This window comes from Chaetodon auriga, chromosome 16 (genome assembly GCF_051107435.1).
Source record: "Chaetodon auriga isolate fChaAug3 chromosome 16, fChaAug3.hap1, whole genome shotgun sequence".
Classification (NCBI taxonomy): domain Eukaryota; kingdom Metazoa; phylum Chordata; class Actinopteri; order Chaetodontiformes; family Chaetodontidae; genus Chaetodon; species Chaetodon auriga.
Window position 1 is genome coordinate 18,701,017 of NC_135089.1, and position 19,402 is coordinate 18,720,418.

General features: G+C 43.6%; 1 protein-coding gene across 3 annotated transcripts in view; it reads left to right on the forward strand.

The window, feature by feature from the left end:
• Nucleotides 1-10,803, forward strand: part of tlcd4b (TLC domain containing 4b) — a 37,561-nt gene extending 26,758 nt beyond the window's left edge. For all 3 annotated transcript variants that reach the window (XM_076753003.1, XM_076753002.1, XM_076753004.1), the window contains exons 3-7: nt 965-1,054; nt 5,005-5,063; nt 5,480-5,574; nt 5,697-5,770; nt 5,876-10,803. In XM_076753003.1, the coding sequence (XP_076609118.1) occupies nt 965-1,054; nt 5,005-5,063; nt 5,480-5,574; nt 5,697-5,770; nt 5,876-6,224 (667 nt within the window). In that variant the 3' untranslated portion in view covers nt 6,225-10,803. The remainder of the gene's footprint in view (nt 1-964; nt 1,055-5,004; nt 5,064-5,479; nt 5,575-5,696; nt 5,771-5,875) is intronic.
• The last annotated feature ends 8,599 nt before the right edge of the window (nt 10,804-19,402 follow it).

Consider the following 19,402-nt stretch of genomic DNA (forward strand, 5'->3'; position numbering starts at 1 on the left):
TGTCAGCACTCACAGCTAATTCTTGTTTCATACAACTCTAGTTGACATTCGCCTTTCCATCCATATTTGAAAGTACATGTTGTACTGACCAAAGAATAGTCCAAAACTAGTCAAAGGCCAGGCACTGATGGTTCACTTCAGATTGGCCTACTGTTGCATAACGGCCAGAGCTCAGTGTGTCAGTTGTTTATGTAACCACGACTTAAGTGCATGGAGAGGCGGGAGAAAGCATTTCCAAAGAAAACGCATGATCACATGTCCAGTATTGACCACAGCTGCATAAACTAGAAGCCTGTTGTTAGTGGTGTTAATTTCTTTATCTGTCGGCCTTGTTTTTTTTTTTTTTCTCTGTTGTCTGTCCTAAATTCTGCCTTCTTTTGTTTTTACGTATATAAATAGGAACTTCTCAATACAAGAACCGAAGAGTGGCTATGAGACTGTTAACAAGATGGCAATATTGACACTGTTTTACCAACTTCCTGTAGCCCACTTCCTCCATGGATGCTTCATTTTTAGACACTTAAGTCTGATTCAGCAGTAATAATGGACTCATCCTCTCATACAGTAGTTGATCTGTAGAGCCAGTCTTGGCCAAGGTTCAGGCCAGCAGCTGCGGCCTGTGAACAGGGTCCACTGTACCCCGGAGGCTGCATGGTGACAGAGGAGGAACTGTGATTCTGGTAGAGGAGAGATAAGGGCCACTGGACCTCTGGAGTATCTCTTCAGTGGCCCAGATAACCACTCAAAGGTCAGGGTTATGTTGTATCAGGCCTGATTAAAAAGGAAGCTTACACTCATGTGGACACAGGGATCACAGATGTAATTACATACTGTATGCAAGCAGGAGCAGACAGCAGAGACATTAGCACCCTCGATTTCCCCCTAAGTTGCAATTCCTGACTGTAAACTCCTCGTACTCTGTCATCATATTTACTACTTGTTCATCTTGTGTGTCCATCCCCAGGTTGGTGTCGACTGTGCACGCCCTGATTGTGGGGTTGTTTTGTCTGTACATCCTATGGTATGATGATGCGGTCAACGCCAACCCCGTCTGGTAAGAGGAACAAAAAGAAAAGCTAATTCACAAGTGAAATATCCACCAACACTGTAATTTGATAAAGTCAGGCAGGAGAATGTGTGAGATGCAAATAAATACAATCCCAGAAACCCCCCCCCCCCCCCCGTAAGGATGATGGCAAAGGCAAAAATACTGAAACATCACGCCTCGTCATTTTGGCAGGTGAAAAAAAGAAAGTAGCGTGAATGCTTTGGGCTCTTTTAGGAGAAACCTGTCGTCTCACATCTGCCTTTTCAGACTGGCAGCCATGTCTAGCTCACAAGGGAAGTAGGAAACAGATGAAGGGCTGAAGATGGGAGGTGGGTGGTAGCGAAGGATCGTCAGGGTTGGTAGTTAATACCTTTGGAGAGATGACGATGGTGTTCCCTGCCTCAGAATGAAAGAGGGAACGGCAGAGGATGGATCTAATGTGTCAGTGGAGTCTCCAGAGAGTTGTAGATTCAGTGGATTTAGCCTTTGATTATTGTCTCTACCGTCTTCTCTCTGTCTCCCTCCTATCTGCCACTGCTGACTGTGCTATTTGCATCAATGAATCTCGAAAAAGAGAAATGGTAATTGCCTTCACCATTTCTTTCTCCTTTCCAATATCTCAATCATCTTTTAAAACATGTCAGCTTTCTATCTCTCACTTCTCCCTTATATTCTTACAACACTCTTTCCTTCCTCCTACCCCTCTCTGCCTTCTTTCTCTTTCCCTTTTCCCTCTGTTTCGCTTCCTCTGGCTCTCCAGCAGACAGACTAGAATCCCACCAACAAGGCTCCTTTTCATAGCAAAACAACAGCAGCCCAGTCACCCCCCCCCCTCTCCCCACACACACACACCACCAGCCCTCCATGAGCCTCCTCCTGCCTGTAGCTGTCTGTTGTACCCCACGTCTCTGGCTGTCGAATCAATGCAGCACACCTCCCTCTCTCTTATTGTGTCCGTGTCGGCCCTGGCCAGCATCGCTGATGGAGCGAAAAAGGGGAGAAAAAAGAAAGTGGGGGTAGGGGGTCAAGAGGGAGGAGAAAGCAGACTGAAGCTGGGGGCTCCCTCCCTTCTCCTCCTACCAATCTTCATCTGCTGAGTGTTCAGGTGCTTTTATCAGCTCTCTTCCCCGAGCTTCATTGTCCTTACGTACATTTTTGGGATGCACTTTAGTTTTCTGTCACATCATTTCTCTCAGCTCCCGCAAGGAAAAGGTGATTTCTTTGTTAGAATAGTTTCTGTGTTAGCATAATATTGGTGTTCCAGCTTGAGCCTTGCAGTTTGCCATGTCTGTTTATTATCCCCTTCACCCACGAGCACCTAAACATTCCCCAGCACTATTCTAATGCCTTAAAGCTCATCTAGTTGCAACACGACCATGGTGCAAGCATAAATTCTCCAGTCAATCTGATTGTATTACTGCATCATTAAGACCAGCCACACAGCAGCATTGTTCTCTCTGCTGCTCTCAACAGTGCTCGAGTGGCCGTATGGTTAGAAACTGTATTGTTTTCAGCCAACGCTCAGACTCTTTCAGGGTGTCGCTCTGGCTGGCAGCATGGCCCCGGCTGTTATCATAATCCATTCAGTTAACAAGCACCGTGTCACCGTGGCCTCAGCGCCATCTTTTTGATTGGCTTATCTGGATTTAAACATTACATGTGCAGGGAGATAATTTCAGGGTCGTGTGGAGTGAACGTCAACCTGGTGTAGATATAACATTTAACCTTTTCCAACACATTTGATACCTTCTAAGTCGACGTTGAAGACATTGGGCCTCATGCAAGAACATTTTCGCGTTCTTATCCTAAACTTTTATCAGTTTCTGTGAGGCTTGTTTTTAAGAGTATTCTGAGTCAGATTTACCAAACTCTCTTAACAAAGCTTCAGTCGCTACCTGTTCATTCAGCAGGGTGCATTTGTGACCTATGATCCTTTGAATAACACCGTCCTGCAAATTGCTGCATGTTTTGCTCCATTTGTGAACAATTTCCAAAAAATGTTACCTGAGAGCTAAAAGACAAAAATTCACACGTCCTGCTGTCAGACATCAGCAAAAAAAAAAAAAGTAATAATTTTGCTGTGTCAATAGCCATATGAAAGGACCTGGAAAAAAAGAGAAAATATCACCAGAGCCGTTAACACCATCCTCACTGAGCTGTACCAGGATGATTTGATGGCTTCAAACATCTTTCTTAAGGCGCCTTTTAGACTGTGCGACAACAACGATCCTGTGTGTTTATTGCATGTCACACGGTGTGAGGTGGGTCTGATGAAAACATGGTCTTCTGTGTTTGTGACAGTATGAGGCATATCAGGTTGTGCGACGAATATGTGCTGAATTATAGCACTACAGTGTAAATAGTAAAAAAAGCATCTGATCCTTCTGCCGCTCCACAGCTCTATAAGGTTTTCCTGTTTGTCTGTTCAGTACTAAAATTGCACCGTGTAAATCAGCCTTAAAGCAAAGGGTTAACAGTCTGCTTAAACATGAAGACAGAGCTGTTGGAGAAGGCTGAATTGCTGTTTCCATGTTAAAATACTCACGCTTATAAAATTAAAAGTAAGCCGTTTTTAATTTTTATTCTTAGTTTTGTCATATTTCCATTTGCATTTCATTCACATTAAAGCATTATAATTCTTATATGCTATTATAATTGTCCCCCTGCTGAGAAAATCAGGCTCGAATGACAGGCCTGGACCGTTTCCCTTAAACACTCGTGTGTGCCACTTGAGAGCAAAACATTTTCCGTTCTTACATTAGCTCCACTGAGTCAAAGCTTTTGTAGCACTTCCTGCGTAAAAAGCTCCACACTATCTCTTTCTGAGCCAAATTCCATTCAGTTAACCATACATTGAGAAAGGAGCGTAGGCTCACTGTACGTTTAATTAACTGAAGCCGGATCACGCTGATGTGATTATCAAGAGGCCTTTGGACTCTGACAGCAGCCTGCAGACTCTCTGGCTAACACACTATCAGTTAGGTTGGATGTTGTCCAAGCTCATATATGCTGGCTGCATTTCTGTCTAAGTGAAGCGGTAAGGTGATCCAGCTGATCAGTTAACAGCAGGAGTGCGCTCTAACAGACGTTAGAAACAGACATTAGAAAGAAATGCTTCATTAACAACGTGCTGGTGAGAAAGTCACCATCGACATTGAGTTACGTACAAAGCTGCTTGTTCAGGATACCTGTAGCCATTGGGGATGCATTTATGTCACACAAGCATGCGACTGCAGTACGGATGTTTTCATATAACTCATATGGACTCAGTCGACAGTGTGCTGAGCAATCTTAGTGAAATTTGTAGGACAAAAGTTAAAGGATAAAAGCCCAGGGTCATCTGGAGAGTAAGGTGAGCCGTCATACAGCAGGTGTGTGCGCATTGGTGTGTATGTTTATACAGTATGTGTGTGGTGGGTTCTGTTACAGAGGCGTTCAGCCAGCCATTGGCTATACGATACTCTTGACTGATACCAGGATTGGATGTCTGTTGAAGCAGAGACACCGTCATTGTTACTTTGAACAGATGTTATTTGCAAGGACACCTAACGGTCAACAGAGCACATCATGGCTCTATGAACTGGACTGCTGATCACTGCTTAGTCACAGACAAAATACGTTGTTCAAACAGCGTGCTGTTCTTCTTAATCGAGACCTAAACATGTACAAGATTATCACAGCAAACTCATCAGCATTGACAATCATCTAGACAATCAGCCTTGAATGACCTTCATGGTTTTTAAGTTCGTTACATTAATCAGTTTGCAGAACTGCATCATGTTCTGTTTACAGCAGTAGATTATCAATCAGAGGAACACGGTGTGAGTGCTTTAGATTTTTCTGGAATAGTAAGTAGCTCCCCTCCCTCAGTCCTGCCTTGTTTATCTTGAAGGTTGGAGTGTTACAGCTGTGCTTATTGAAAGTACCTTTACAGCGTGTTCTTTGCTGTTCCACAGGGGGGACCCCAGTCTCGTCAAACTAAATGTAGCCATCACCTGTGGTTACCTCCTTTACGGTGAGCTACTTTTACTTTTACTTCTGTTGATCGTCTTCTAGCACACCGTCCATGAGGGCAGCCGGTCAGTGTATATGGTGTAAACACAGAGAGGGAAAAGGACTATAATCTGAAGCTACTTGATTGTAGTTAAGAAGGCCAGACCTGACAGCTGTGAAAGACATCTGACAGTCTGCACTTTGATGTGTGAACATACAATTTTAGTGATTTTTTTTTTTTAAATCTTGATCTACCCCTGTATACTTGACTTGTATAACATTTCATCCTTAAATGTGTTGCTCATTGTCTCCCACAAATGTTTTCTACATTTTCACCAGTGGTGCTTTTAAAGGCAGTTGTGTGAATAACCGCCCTCTCAGTCAAACAGACGTATCAGTGTGTCAGCTCTCTGAACAGCCTGTCATCCCGTCCTCTAGATCTTGTGCTGCTTGCATGTAACTGGAGCACGATGGGGGACAGCTTTTTTGTCTGTCACCACTTGGCGGCGCTCTATGCATATGGATATGTGCTGGTGAGTTTATGACTCCTCAAGACCCTGAGTGTGTACATGTGAATAGCAATTGGGGACACTGGGTTATTCCTGTATCCTGATCTGTGTGTGTGATTTTGCTTATGTGTCTGTGGTCATTGCAGACACGTGGCGTGCTTCCCTACTTTGCTAACTTTCGTCTCATCTCAGAGTTGTCCACACCGTTTGTGAACCAAAGGTGAGTCAGCTTTACTCGTGAATAGTCGCCCTCATATCACCCTTTGTTTTACCGTATGGCTTGCATATATTCACCTGACATGTCTTAATCACCCTCTCCCTCCAGGTGGTTCTTTGAGGCATTAAAGTACCCCCGCTCACACAGGCTGGTGGTGTTAAATGGTGTTGCCATGGCGGTGGTGTTCTTCCTGGTGCGCATTGCCGTCATGCCATCTTACTGGGCCAGTGTATTCGCCACCTTTGGCACTCCAGACTTTGAGCGGCTGGGCTTGGGCGCCCAGGTGGCCTGGATCACCTCCTGCATCGCCCTGGATATCTTAAACACTGTCTGGATGTATAAGATCACTCGCGGCTGCTACAAAGTCATGACCGGGAGGGGAGGACGAAAGGTGAAGGAAGGAGCGGAGGGATTGTCTTCCTCAGACAGGAAGCACGTCAACAACCACACAGACTAAGGAGATGTAGAGCGAAGGATACGTAGACACAGACATAAGCAGGGAAGGGAGACTGGACATCTAGGAACCTCACAGCCTCTCTCTTTTGCTATAGCCTCAGCATCCCGGCCACCTCCACCCTCCAATCCCCCAGTCTCAGCCCTCGATCACTTCGTCAGCTCGTGGACCAGGCCAAGAGTCCTCAGGTTCTGACCCCGACACGGGACAAGGACACAGCTCTTTGACTCACTCAAGCACCAGCCTTTGCAGCCTCCGTGTTTTCACTGACAGATGAGCATCCTGCTGGATGATAGCTTTCGGCAGCAGACGACAAGGTAGAGCTCACAAGCACACTTTTAACTCCGTCTGTCAGTCGCCTCTTTCGTCCCGACCGCCATTCCTCTCTCATCTCCCCTCAGTCTCCTCTCACGCTCAACTTCAGCCAAAGCCCAATCCTCTGAAGTGCCTGCGAAAGACAGGAAAGCAATAATTGTGAAGGACTAAGATCTCAAAGTCTAACAGAGCTTAGCCCCTTCAGAAGAAAACCATCTCTCGCTCAATATTGCTCCTGAACGACTGGAGGCTTCTTCTGTTGTTCATACTCCGTCCACACTTGAGACGTGGCCCACAATTCTCACATCAGACCCATACAGTGTTTGTGAAATCTATAGGGCTCTTGTCTTAAACTCATCCGACCTCACAGAAAGAGACAGAAAAACACCATAATGCCTCTTCTACTGTATCACCTGCTGTGGCCTCCTTGTAATAAGTGGCGCCTGCCTATATCACCAGCCATGCCCCTCCACCCTCTGTAGAATTTGGATTATAAAAAACTAAAAAAACTAGGAATATGCATGCAGGGGAGAGAAAGAGACACGCTCTCCAACATCCTTAGGCTCTCATAGGACGGTTTTGCGTTGTCAGTGTTCATCGTGTTGGCATCACGGTGCTGTAATTTGCTCTCTTTATTCTCTGATCGTACACAGCTTGAAATCATAAGCAATTACAGTGACATGTCTATTTCATATTTCATCCATAGCAACCCTCTGCCTCACTGGATATTCCACCATCCAGCTCGAACATTCTGTTTTGTTCTACCTCTCCCCCTGCCTTATGAAGACTTGTTGATCCCTTAGTCATGAGATAATCAACGCTTTGTTTGCTTTTCCTCCTGCTGTAAAGAGTTATTTTAGCTTTTCAAACCTCATCTGTGGTGATATTACTGATTCAGAGGGACTTCTGCGTCTCCTGTGGTCTTACTGTCTTTAGAGCTTATCCCAGCGAATGCAGTGAGCAGCGCAGCATCACTGTTCTCACCAAACCGTGTCCAGTCAGTGTATCTTTCTAGAGAAACATCCCCAGAGGCTTTTATCCTTCCACTTATTTCCTTTTGTTCTCAGCGACTCTGAGAACGTAACCGAGGAATGGGGAGTGGTTCACACAGCGTGAACTTTTTCTGCTCCATTCCTCACATTTGCACATTCATAGCATGCGGTGCATTCGGTGCCCTTCTGAAACACTGACAGGGTGCTCTTCCTTTGGCAGGATATCTGCAATAGGAACGCTAGCAATATGACATTTTCCACAAGTTTCTAATATCTGATGAATTTTGATTTACCAGTCTGTCACTGTCAAAAGCATTGTGGCAATCTGCATGTTTTTCTTTCTGTATAAACTGTATCATCACTATATAGCATGGTAAGATTGACATATTTCTGTGATGCCTTAGTGAATAGTTAAGGTAGATGAAAAACATCTAAATATTAATTGCATTAATCTAATGCTTAAAAGGGGTTTGTCTTCCAAAACAGTTAATGTTTTTGCCTCTCAGATACTGAATGCATGTGTTGTTGATTTTCTCCTCTCCCGGCATGTCTGTACAGCATATACACATACAGTAGCTATGCAGGTACCTTTTGCATACTGTATGGCTAACTCGCTATCATTGCCACATCCTCTGTGTGCCAGTTGGCATTACTTGGTTTTACAACTTCACTGATTCTCCTATCGTACAGTCTGCTGGTAGCAGACACTAATAACTGCATAGCTGATAGCATGACAGACAGAGATACAAGAGGATGTTTCACATTTGGCTTTGGTCAGTCAAAGAGAAATTTACAAAACACAGGGTCGCATGTTTAGTTTTTATGTTTATTTTTTGCTTTAAAGAGTCCTCCACCGACTTAGCATTACACTCCTATGACATTGAAGACTCACTATGGACAGTTTTTTTTAAAGAATGATCACAATTCATATGGCAGACCCAGAGATTTTAGCCAGGTTTCCATCCAAATGTGCAAGTTGTTAACGGATTACAAAAAAAAAAAAAAAAAAATATGCAAGAGAATGTGAATTCATGTGAATTTCCATCCACTACCGTTATGCTAATATGAGAAGGTGGTACATCGAGATGAACAGCTTTTTTTTCCCGATAACTTGAAAGTTTTATTTCAGTCAAATTGGAATCGTGCATAAAAACAGGTGGATGGAAATGCACAATTTGTTTACTCCATATATTGTTTTTCCTTGTCCGAACTCGCCCACTGACAGTTCTGTTGGAGGTTTGGAGGTGTTAAGCTAGTAGCAGCTAATGTAGCCACGAGCCGCTAACCTCAAGCAGAGACGAGGAGCGGGCTGCAGAGGTCTGGAAAGCTCACTTCTTACTCTCACTTCTCGCTTCTAACTCCACACTGCCAGACATCTTTCATTTTCAGTCCTGTAGTCTTCAGACCCAGCAAACGCTGACTCATGTCACTTGAGGCAAATTATCAGACTTACCACAGCTCCCTCTGGAGCCACTAAAGGCTTTGTACCATTTTTTTTTTTTCACATACGCAGGTGTGCTAAACAAGACGTGTCAACAGACTGCTGATTAAAATTGATTGCGTTGCCCTTCAAAGTCTTTGTATCTCTAGCCGGATAGATAGTTATAATAGTCAGAAAAGGCCTGGTGGTGTTTTCACTGTGGAACTATAAAGCACACTCCCTGTGGAGCAATAACTCAGCGATCTCCTGTATTTCTGTCTGTCACCACAGAGGAGGGGCTACAGTATCTTGTGCCTTTATACAAATGGTGGATGCGATGCAGCCAGGTTTGGATTAGCATGACCTTTCTGATGTAATATCCAGTGATTATCTCCTCTGTATTCCATATGTGTACTCTCTGTATATATTTTTATAATTGCCTGCACAATGATTAATCCGGCCAAGTATTATAATCCAAAGCTGATCCCTGTGGGGGAGCCTGTTTTGTTGCTCTCCTGAATACGGGGGAATGTCTCTATGAATGTTGTGATGGGTTATTTAGTGGCATTAAGATGAGCTCGCAGTGTCCAAGGTGATAAGAAAGGTAATCAATCTCTATTTTTGAACATATCTCGAATATATACAGATAGTTGACAGGAAGGCTAACATCTCCTTTCTCTGGCCTCCTGAACTCAAAGCTGTGAATAGTTGTGGAATAAAACTGTAATCGTTGAGTCACGGTGGGAGATTTCCTGAGACTGGCTGCGCAGTGATGCCGAAACACTTGTTATAGCAGCATCCTGTGGTTTTGGTTGAGTTTAGACTGAGACTACTGTAGTCTCTAGACTGCTCTCTGATGCAGGTCTCATGCACAAAAGGCTACGTATATAAGAATTACAGCATGTGGCCTGGTTGTCTCTGGACTGGACAGAATGAAAGTTTTTTGTATTTGTCAGGGTTTTCTACAGAATCTCTTTCCAGACCTGATATTTGTGCTGTATCTCACAACCTGGGGCTGTTTGAAAATCGACAGGATGAATTAATGATAAATGAATTTGATGAGGCTGCTATTGTAAGGCCATGACGTGTATTGTATCAGGTTAGAAGAACCGCATTGCCTTTGTTTCTTTGGGGAGGCCAACATTCATTATGGAATGAATATAATTAAATATAAATAGCATTAAGGTATATACAATTCTGTATATATCTGTGATCCAGTATTGAAAACAGATGCACTCTGTACTAATTAAACCTCTGTTCTGCTGATATTTGGCTTTGTTGGGATGACAGGACGTCATGTTAGGGACATTATAACAAAGCTACATCACAATCTGGTACTTCAGCAGTGTATTCTGCCGGACTTCTCGAGGTTACACATGGTACATAGACAGCTAGTATTTTTGCCCCGTTTTTGTTCTTCTGAAATACTTGATTTCAAGTTAAATCCTAGGTGTACAATGAAGTAGAATGAGTTGACTGTCAGTGTGATGAGGATGACAACATTTGTATAATGTTTAAGAATAACTGGAAAAAATACAAACCGATAATCTAAAACCTTCTTCTTTTTGTTTCTTCTGAATGACTTGCCAGTGTGGCTTATGTTTCCCTTGTCTATTTTTATTTTGTCTTTTATTGCAATGCAATTGCTTCTTATGATTGTCTTTTTGTTTTCTGGAGATTTTAATGTGAAACAGCCTACACTACACACAGGCCTCCGGGTCCTCGTCTGAGCATTATCTTGTGACTCGGATGGTTGTCGTCGACAATGACCACTACTAATGATCATGTAACTGTAGTGCTGAAAGCGGAGACTTACTTGAAAGTGTTGCTCTTCAATAAAGTTGAAGACAAGAAACTAGTTGTCTGTTCTTTGATTTACCCTCATTATGTCAACTTAGTTTACTTTGTCAGCACGGGAATGACCTGCTGTATTCAGCGTAAAGCATCCAGACTGAACTGGTCCAGTCATCCGTCAGCTGTGGGATGGGAATATAACAGTTCCACCCAGGCAAGTCAAGACCAGCTACTGGAAGCTGGCACCACTGCTCCATGTTTTTCTTTTCTCTTAAGTTGTGTGTAAATGATGGACTTATCCAACAAAAAAGCAAAGACACAGACAGCACAGACTGAGACATTTTAAATGAGATGAAAGGGTGAAAGGAGAGGATTGACTGGAGTAAGGATGAAAGAGAGGAGCATGAAAAGTGAAAGATTTTTTTGGGGGGGAAGGGGCTGTCTGAGCCACAGTAGGTCTATGATTGAAACCATCTCCTGTGTGTGTGTGTGTGCGTGTGTGCGCACCAATCGGTCAAGGGGCTTGGTCAGAGTCCGTGCCTGAGGAGCTTTACCAAACATGGTCACATAACAGAGACTCAATGAAAATTTCCTCTTGCTACTGCAGCACACATTCGCAGCTCAGACTCGCTATTCAGCCCCACTCATGCACAGAGCGAATATCATCACCTGCGTGTCGTGTACACACAGAAACACACCGTCTGTCCTCACCCGGTTCAACACAATTACTATCAGATTACAAACACGGAGGAGAATGTGCGGTATATGGCAGTGTTTCTGTCCCTGGTCCTGCATGAAAACCACAGCCTCTCATGGGTGTTTACCTTCTGTCAGCTGTGTTTGTAAGACTTCTAATCTCGATGAATTCAGTTCTACGAATGTCAAGTCTCCTCTTTCCCTCTTAACAAGGTCCAATATCTGTGTTTTGAGTCTGTTCCTTGCGGGCACAGGCAAGTCACTATATTTTGAGCAAGTTGTAGTTATGTAAAAATAAATAGATTATAGGGATATGTCTATTTCAGGAGGAATTTTTGCTGAAGACTTTTCCCAGACTTGGTGAAACAAAAACACAAAACACATCGAGAAATCAACATTCCAGACTTTGGAGAGGCTATAAACGGAGCCTATTTTACAAGGTACTTATGCCCCTGGCCAGAGTCGATCAAAGTGACTTTTACACCAATTTGTTAACAAGCAGCACCTCACTATCACCACCTACCTCAGCCAAAGATGTCACAAGTCCATCCCAGCCTGTGAGTCAGGGCCAAGATTAGGACGTGTGAAAACAGCAGGGACGGGTCTCATTTCCTGCTCCTCAGGTGGCTCAAGGTAGAGCGGTAGGTAGGTGAGTGAGATGTACCACATCTTCACATAGTTCTAAGAGGAAAAGGTTTGTGAGGAAAATGTACATGTGCTCACTGCTGAAAAATTCACAGTTGAAACATGTGAAATAGTTGAAATACTTAACAGCTGAAGTTGTGATCGAAGTGGCAGACGGAACAAAAAACACCGAAAGAAATTGGATTAGCGGTTAAAAAGCAAGCGCTAAAAGAAGGTTTTTGTTCATTTTAAATGTGATCAAAGCTGAAGTTCAAGCACTGGAAAGAGTTTAGGTGAAGGCCTGAAGGACATCGGGGCCAGTACAAATGTGTAAAGTGACAGATGTCAGTCGAAGTGTAAGCGGCGAAAGCAGTTGAAGCAAAGTGCTTATGAAAAGCAAGCGTTTTGGGTGCCGGAAGAGCTGAAGAAGTGAAATGCACTTCAACCTCTTGTTGAAAGGTGATGGTCTGAGTCAAGAGTAAGCACTGAAAGTAGTCGAAACGCCAGTCTGCGTGTCAGCTGAGGCGTGAGCAGTGAAAGCAGTCGAAGTGAACTGTGTGTGAACATTCGGAGCTGTGGACGTTATGAGAGCTGACGAAACAGGAGAAAATATGAGTGATGAAAGCACTTTTATTTTAAGCTCATGATGCTTGAAGAGCAAACTTTTGGAGTTTGAATTAAGTTTCAACATCAAATATGTTAAAGAAGCTGAAAGACAAAAAGCCTCCTGAATAATAATAATAATATTAGTAAAGGTTCACGAGAATATGAGGAATGTGAACGATGTGAATATTTTTGGCCAAATCCAGGTTTGTTTAAAGCGTCCTGTCCTAGTGCAGCGACAGGTTGGAAATACGATGCCATGAACTCAGCCTTCAGAACTCCTCTGAGTTGCGCAGGATCTCGAGGACTTCTACCATAAAAAGCCAGACGGAGTGGATGGAGTGAGGAGAGGGGTCGGTGGGTGGAGGGAGAAGCAGCTTACTGTAGAAATGCCCTTCTGGGTTTCAGAGACTGCACTAATCTCCCTCTCTATCTCCTCCTCTCCCTCCCTTTTCTGTGCTTTCGCATCTTTCTTCCTAAACAGTTTTAGTCCTTGAAACACTCGGCCTGCATTTTGTCATATTTCATGACTCATGACTTGTCCTCAACCCCATGACTCCGTAACACACATGTTCAGGCTGGAGCTCTGCTGCTACCCATGATGTTCGTCTGCGGATGCACCTCTCTCCTCTGGATGAGCCATCGCTGTACGGCACATTCAGTCGCAGCAGAAATTAGAAATTGTAAATCAGCGAACAGTTAAACTGGCCCTTTGTTTGGATGGCTGGATTGCTTACGACCTTGCCATCTGAACCGAGCTCTTGAAAAACATACTCTCATAAAACCCCGGCAGCTATTTAAAGTAAAAATATAGTAAATACAAAGCACATTATCACAGAGGTTCGCCCTGCAGTCGATGAGACCGTGACACATTTACTGTCTTTTCCTTTAAATGAGGCCTCTTTACTCATTGGCTACCATCCGCATGTCATGTTGCAATAAATGTACCCAGAAGTAGCTTATTAGTGTCAGATGAGCTCAGACCCAGCGTAAACAGTAAAGCCCACCACACAGTAAATATCTGACTGTAGTCTGTTATTTTTAGTGTGAGGGATTCCTCCTTCATAAGACATTACATCTCTGTCCCTCTCCCAGTCAGCTTAGGCCCTTCCCCTCTCCCATCATGCCCAAATAAAGTGTCCAAATTCCATGTTTGTTCTTCTTCTTCCCTCTGTGAAATGTTTATAAGACCCTCGCTTGGTGTGTGCATGTGTGTGTGTGTGTGTGTGTGTGTGTGTGTGTGGAGAGGGAAGCACAACTGTGCATAAATGAGCATGTCCCTGTGCTTGTGCAAGTTTTTCTATGCAGAATTCTATATTCCAACAGGCTGTTTATGGTAATCTGCTGTGCTTTGACAACACACTACATCTTTAATCTTAGAAACATTACAAATGACAAACATAAAACTTTCACTGCACTGTAATGATGCGAGGTGGGAGGTCACGCTGTTTATGAGGTCATACATCCAAATTCCACCTTTTCATCAGCATTGACGTAAGAGCAAAATTTGAGTTCAGTTACAGCGTCTTTAAAAGCCGTCACCAAACTGCAAGGATATAATTCTGGTGTATCTTCTTTATTATACTCCAGTATTATGCTTTCTGGTAAATATCTAAATATCCCTCCATGTGGAATTACAGAACGTAAACAGAGAAGTCAACCGCTTGCAGTGCGCTCACTCTGCTTTCTCTCGCCCTCCTGCTTCAACAAAAAGCGTCATTGCTTATGTCTGATAACTCAATAACTCTGACTCTATAGCAGACAGTTCGGCTACTTTCAGCACTCACACTTGAGCTGCCAATTCAACTGCTTTTAGCTTTTGCGCAGTCACTGACACGTCCAATCATTTTTGCTCTTCAGCTGACACTTCAGGTGTAAACGGTGCACACTCTCTGTCAGCTCTCTGAGGCACGCCAAATTCAACTTCAAGTGCTTTTATCGTTTGCGATCCAGTGTGCCTTTCAGCTGCTTTCATCGATGATGCTTTAGCCGACACGTCAACTGCTTTCAGCGCTTACTCTTCAACTGTTAGTCGAACTACTTTCAGCGTTCACGTGCAAACTGAAAAACATGAAGCTAAATTTTCAAATGCTTTCAGGAATCACACGTGACTCTCAGTGCTTCAAATTCTACATGTTAACATTGTAAGATATTTGAACCACTTCACAGTGTTTGCACTAGCAATTTTAGCATGAGTGAGCATGCTTCAGTGTAATTCAGAACATTTTGCCTTTTTATTCCTTGTCTCATTCATTCAAAAAAAGGAACATTTCATGTTTAATTTCTGCAAACTCTGTCTCCCTGCATGATGGTCAAAGAGCAGTTTCCAAGCCTTCTTCACGCTGTCAACATGTATAACCCCGACATCAAAGCAGCTGGGACGCTGTGCAAAACACAACTAGAACAGAATGTGATAACTTGCTTATCCTTTTTGATATATACTCAATTAAGAACAGCACAAAGAAAATATATTTAATGCTCATGCTTATTCTGAATTTGAAATAAGATGGGACAGGATCAACTAAAGACTGGGAAAGTTGTGGCATGCTCCAAAAACACCTGATCACAGGTGGTCAAAGCCCCCTGAGTTGCAGAAACATTACAGAGGACATAACCTTGGAGTTCATCATGCTGTTTTCAGTTTTTCCCTCTCTCAGTGATCACCCTGTTAGCCCCTGCTGTAAACACATAGTCAGGATATCATGGCTCAGATCTGTTAGAGAATAAAACCATGAACATGTTGCTATTAGACCCACTGCTCCCTCCTCCATCAGATTGATCCATCATACTACATGTTCTGCAGTGCACTTGATGCTGTAGGATCAATATCAGTCTGATTCTGGATGCCTGAAAGTGAAGTTGAACTTTTCCATACTCGCTGCAGAAAAAGTTCATGTGATGTATGTTTTTATTCTTCAGTCACCTGGTAGTTCCCCTCCAGGGGCACAGTGACATATCACAGCTGCTATATTGTGAACTTAACTGTAGTGTTGTGGCCAGAGAAAGTCTCTCATGCAGACCATTGCTCTGCAGTAATTATTTTCAGCTGTGTGTGTATAAATCCTCCACTGACTGATTGAAGCCCTTCGCATTGTCACTGGGTAGCAGTGTATGTCCAGTAATCTTGCATTTGCACTCTGTCATTGTCTATCACCAGCACCGCAGCCACATGTCCTGCACTGTAACAGTTCTTTCTTTCAGCCATCCCTGGCTTGCTTTTCCAGAATGTTCGTGTCTGGCTCCATCGGCATGCCTGCCATGTGTCTGCTAGTAACACACACACAAACACTCACACAAAAGAGAAAACAGAGGGTGAATCATGCTGTCCGGGTAGCCGCCTCCTCTGTCCCCCTCTGACTCTCCGCTCCACAGACCCCCTGAATCTGCTGCATTCCTTTCCTTGTCATCTGCTTGCCTATGAGGGAAAGAGAAGTAACACACTGGAGTAAAACAGGAAAACTACCTCATTGTTCCCAGAGTGACGTCAGGCGTTCTACAGTAGCTTCCACCCACAGTGAAACACGTCAAGTATGCTGCATCAGTGCTGCTGCAGGGTGTGGATATATATGGACAGTACACTGTATATATTTGGTCAAAATACTCTGAGATCAAAGAAAACACACACAAGAAAAGGGAATATTTCTCATTTTTAGGCAAGAATATTTTAAATGGATTTGTCCTGATTTTTCATTACCTTAATAGTGAATAGTGGTCCCGACTGAAATGTCTCATTAACTAGTGGATGGATTACAATTTTGTACCGTTATTCATGGTCCCCAGAGAATGAAGCCTGCTGACTTCAGTGATCCCTTTAGTTTTTTTTCTTGTTTTTATTTCATTCAGTAAAATGGCATCTACTAGAGGGACTGGCAGCACAAGACATGGTTCATGGTTCCCAGATAATTAATGTTACTGACTTTGGCCATCTCCTGACTTCTTGTCTCATCAAAAGAGCGACTTTTTTTTTTTTTTTTGGGGGGGGGGGGGGCAGATATCAAAGGTCCCTAAAGGATAAATTCAAATGACCACAGTGATCCCTTAACTTTTCATCTTGTGCCAACTTCATTTTGGCCTAAACTTTGGTTTATGACCAATGACCTGTGTAAATAATGTCATTCCCCTCAGCCTCAGCAAATGTTGGCACTGTCACTGTGGCCGCCGGCTAACATGGTTGCTAACATTTAGTTCAAAGCACCACTGCACCTTAGTACAGACTCTTGTCCTCTTGAATTTTCTTAACTCTTGTGTGTTTTGTTAAGATCCCGAGTCATCCCTGTACAGGTAAAGACTGGACCAGCTCTCCATTTAAAGGGTCACGGTTCTGAGTGTTAGTTTTGTTAGATTTTGTTTTATGTTGAAAAGTTTACTTTATGTGTCACCTTCTGCTTTACTTACTGTGCTTTCCCGCCTGTGTAATTGTCTGAATATCTTCACCTGTTTCTCATTAGTTCTCCCTCCACAGTGTATTCAAGTACGTGTGTTCCCCTCCGTCTTTGCCAGTTCAGCTTTGTACCTTTTGTGTCAAGCTTTCCTGTCATTGTGAGTGTTCCCCTGTGATTCTGTGATTTTGGACTTTCTTGAGACTTTGCTTGCTTTCTCATTATTGGAATCCTACTCCCTTTGTTTTTGTCCATTTAGTTACCACATTGGACTTTTTCCACTTTGGTTTTGAGCCTCACCTGCCTCATCCTTCTGTAAGTCATGGTTTGGTCTCCTTAGTTAATAAATTTATGGAATTGCACCAGCTCAGTTTGCTCTGCATATGTGTTCAATCTCTGCCAGTCTGTGACACATTTCTGATACTACAAACTGGCCAAGCATAAACCCAGCAGACATTTATGTCCACTTGGAAGAGGCAAAAGACTTTGTATCCACTGTGGACATTATTTACTCCTCTCTGAACAAAGCTCTGGACCCTAAGGATAGGCTGGGAGCCAGAGCATCCTCAGAGTCCACCCTTTATTCTAAACGCTAGTTTTGCGAAATTCCAGACGTGTAGAGAATTTTGTGGGAAATGGGTCATCTTAAAGCCAGGATGGAGAATCTGAATTCCATCATTGGCTTCAGTTCTGCTCTTAGCATGGGACCTCCTTGCCTTCAACCATATCACATTCCTGATTTGGGCCCCAAGATGGTCCCTACCAAAAAGAAGCAGAGTTCCCAACAATGTCATGCCTCAGTGCTGCCCAGCTCTTCGTCCTCACCACTGCCTCAGAGGTCCCGCTGCCCAGTGTCCCAGAGGTCTCACTGTCCAGTGTTCCGGTCTACACCTGGGTTGATCTCCGCCAAGTCTACTCCTGATTCTCCATCAGTGGTTTGGCTGACACTCACGCTCATGCTGCAGCTATCTCCTATGCCAGAGCTGCAGCATTCTCCGGGACCAGAACAGCAGCTGTCTCCAGTTCCTCTGCTGCAGCCATCCGCTGAGCACCTATCTCGGCAGCTATCTCCAGATAATGCTAACCTGCAGTATTCCTTGGTGGTGGGGGTTCATCAGTGGTCTGTTTCCCTGGCTTCACCATGTCCCTCACCGGCCTCCAATCCTGCTGTCCCGTTGCCGGCCTCCAGTCCTTCTGTCCTGTCACCAGTCTCCAGTCCTGTTGCCCTCTCACTGGCTTCTTGCCATTGGTTGTTGGTCCTGAAACACTTCACCGACTTTTAGAGTGGACCCACATATTCTGTCAGTTCTCCAGGCTGACCTCCAGAAGGGTTTTGCCTTCACTGCTTGTCTCCAGAGGGGTTCCGCCTTTGTCGCTGGCACCGGCCCCCTGCCTGTCCTCCTGAGAGGTTCTGTCTTCACCAGGCTCCTTCCCGTCCTCCTGAGAGGTTTTGCCTATGCTGGTCTCCTGCCAGACCTCCCGAGCCATTCCACCTTCACGACCAGCCTCTTGACAGACCTCCGGTGTCACTCCTCTAATCTTTTCGTCCCTCTGCTCCGCCATTATTCAGTCCCAAGGCCAGCCTCCTGAGGTACCCTACTCTGTCCATGCCCAGTCACCAGGCTGCCTGCCTGAGGCTCCCTGTCCAGTCCATTCTTCAGCTCCTTGTCCACTTGCCCCTAAGTCCCTCCTGCAGACCTCCCTCCACCCACCCATATGTATGTGTATAACTTTATGAGTGCATGTCCTTTGTGGTCATTTTCACCAATCATTGGCCTTTGGCATAATTTGACGCAAGCCTTAAATCAATCAGTGCCAACGTTATTTTTTCTTTCAGTGTTCCTTGAACAAATACATGACTCATTTGTTTCCACACCCATGGTCATAAGATGTTGTTACCCATTAACTTAGCTCAGGTTATAGCGCTTTAACCACTTTATACTTGATTACATTTTAATCCTTACTATTTCTTATTCCTTATGATTACGTGCCATCATCAATAACAATATCAGCATCTTACAGTAATCATCATTACAACTTACTTTATTACAAACTCTCACGTGTATTACATTACCATACTAGGACTGGATGAGAAGTCATTTTACTCACAGTTCTTATGAGTGATAGGTGACAGTTTCAGAGAGGTATATATTATTATCCTATTGGTATTATTATTATTATCAATATTATTATTATTAGAGGTTTAGTATTATGAATTATTACACATCTACCCATTATTATCAACATCATGTAAGGACAAGCAATAGGTTTGTTTGTTTTTTTTGTTTTTTTTAAATTAATCTTAGTGCTTCAGATTGTTTTGTTTTGTTTTTAAAACATCTTTGTCTGTAGCACTAG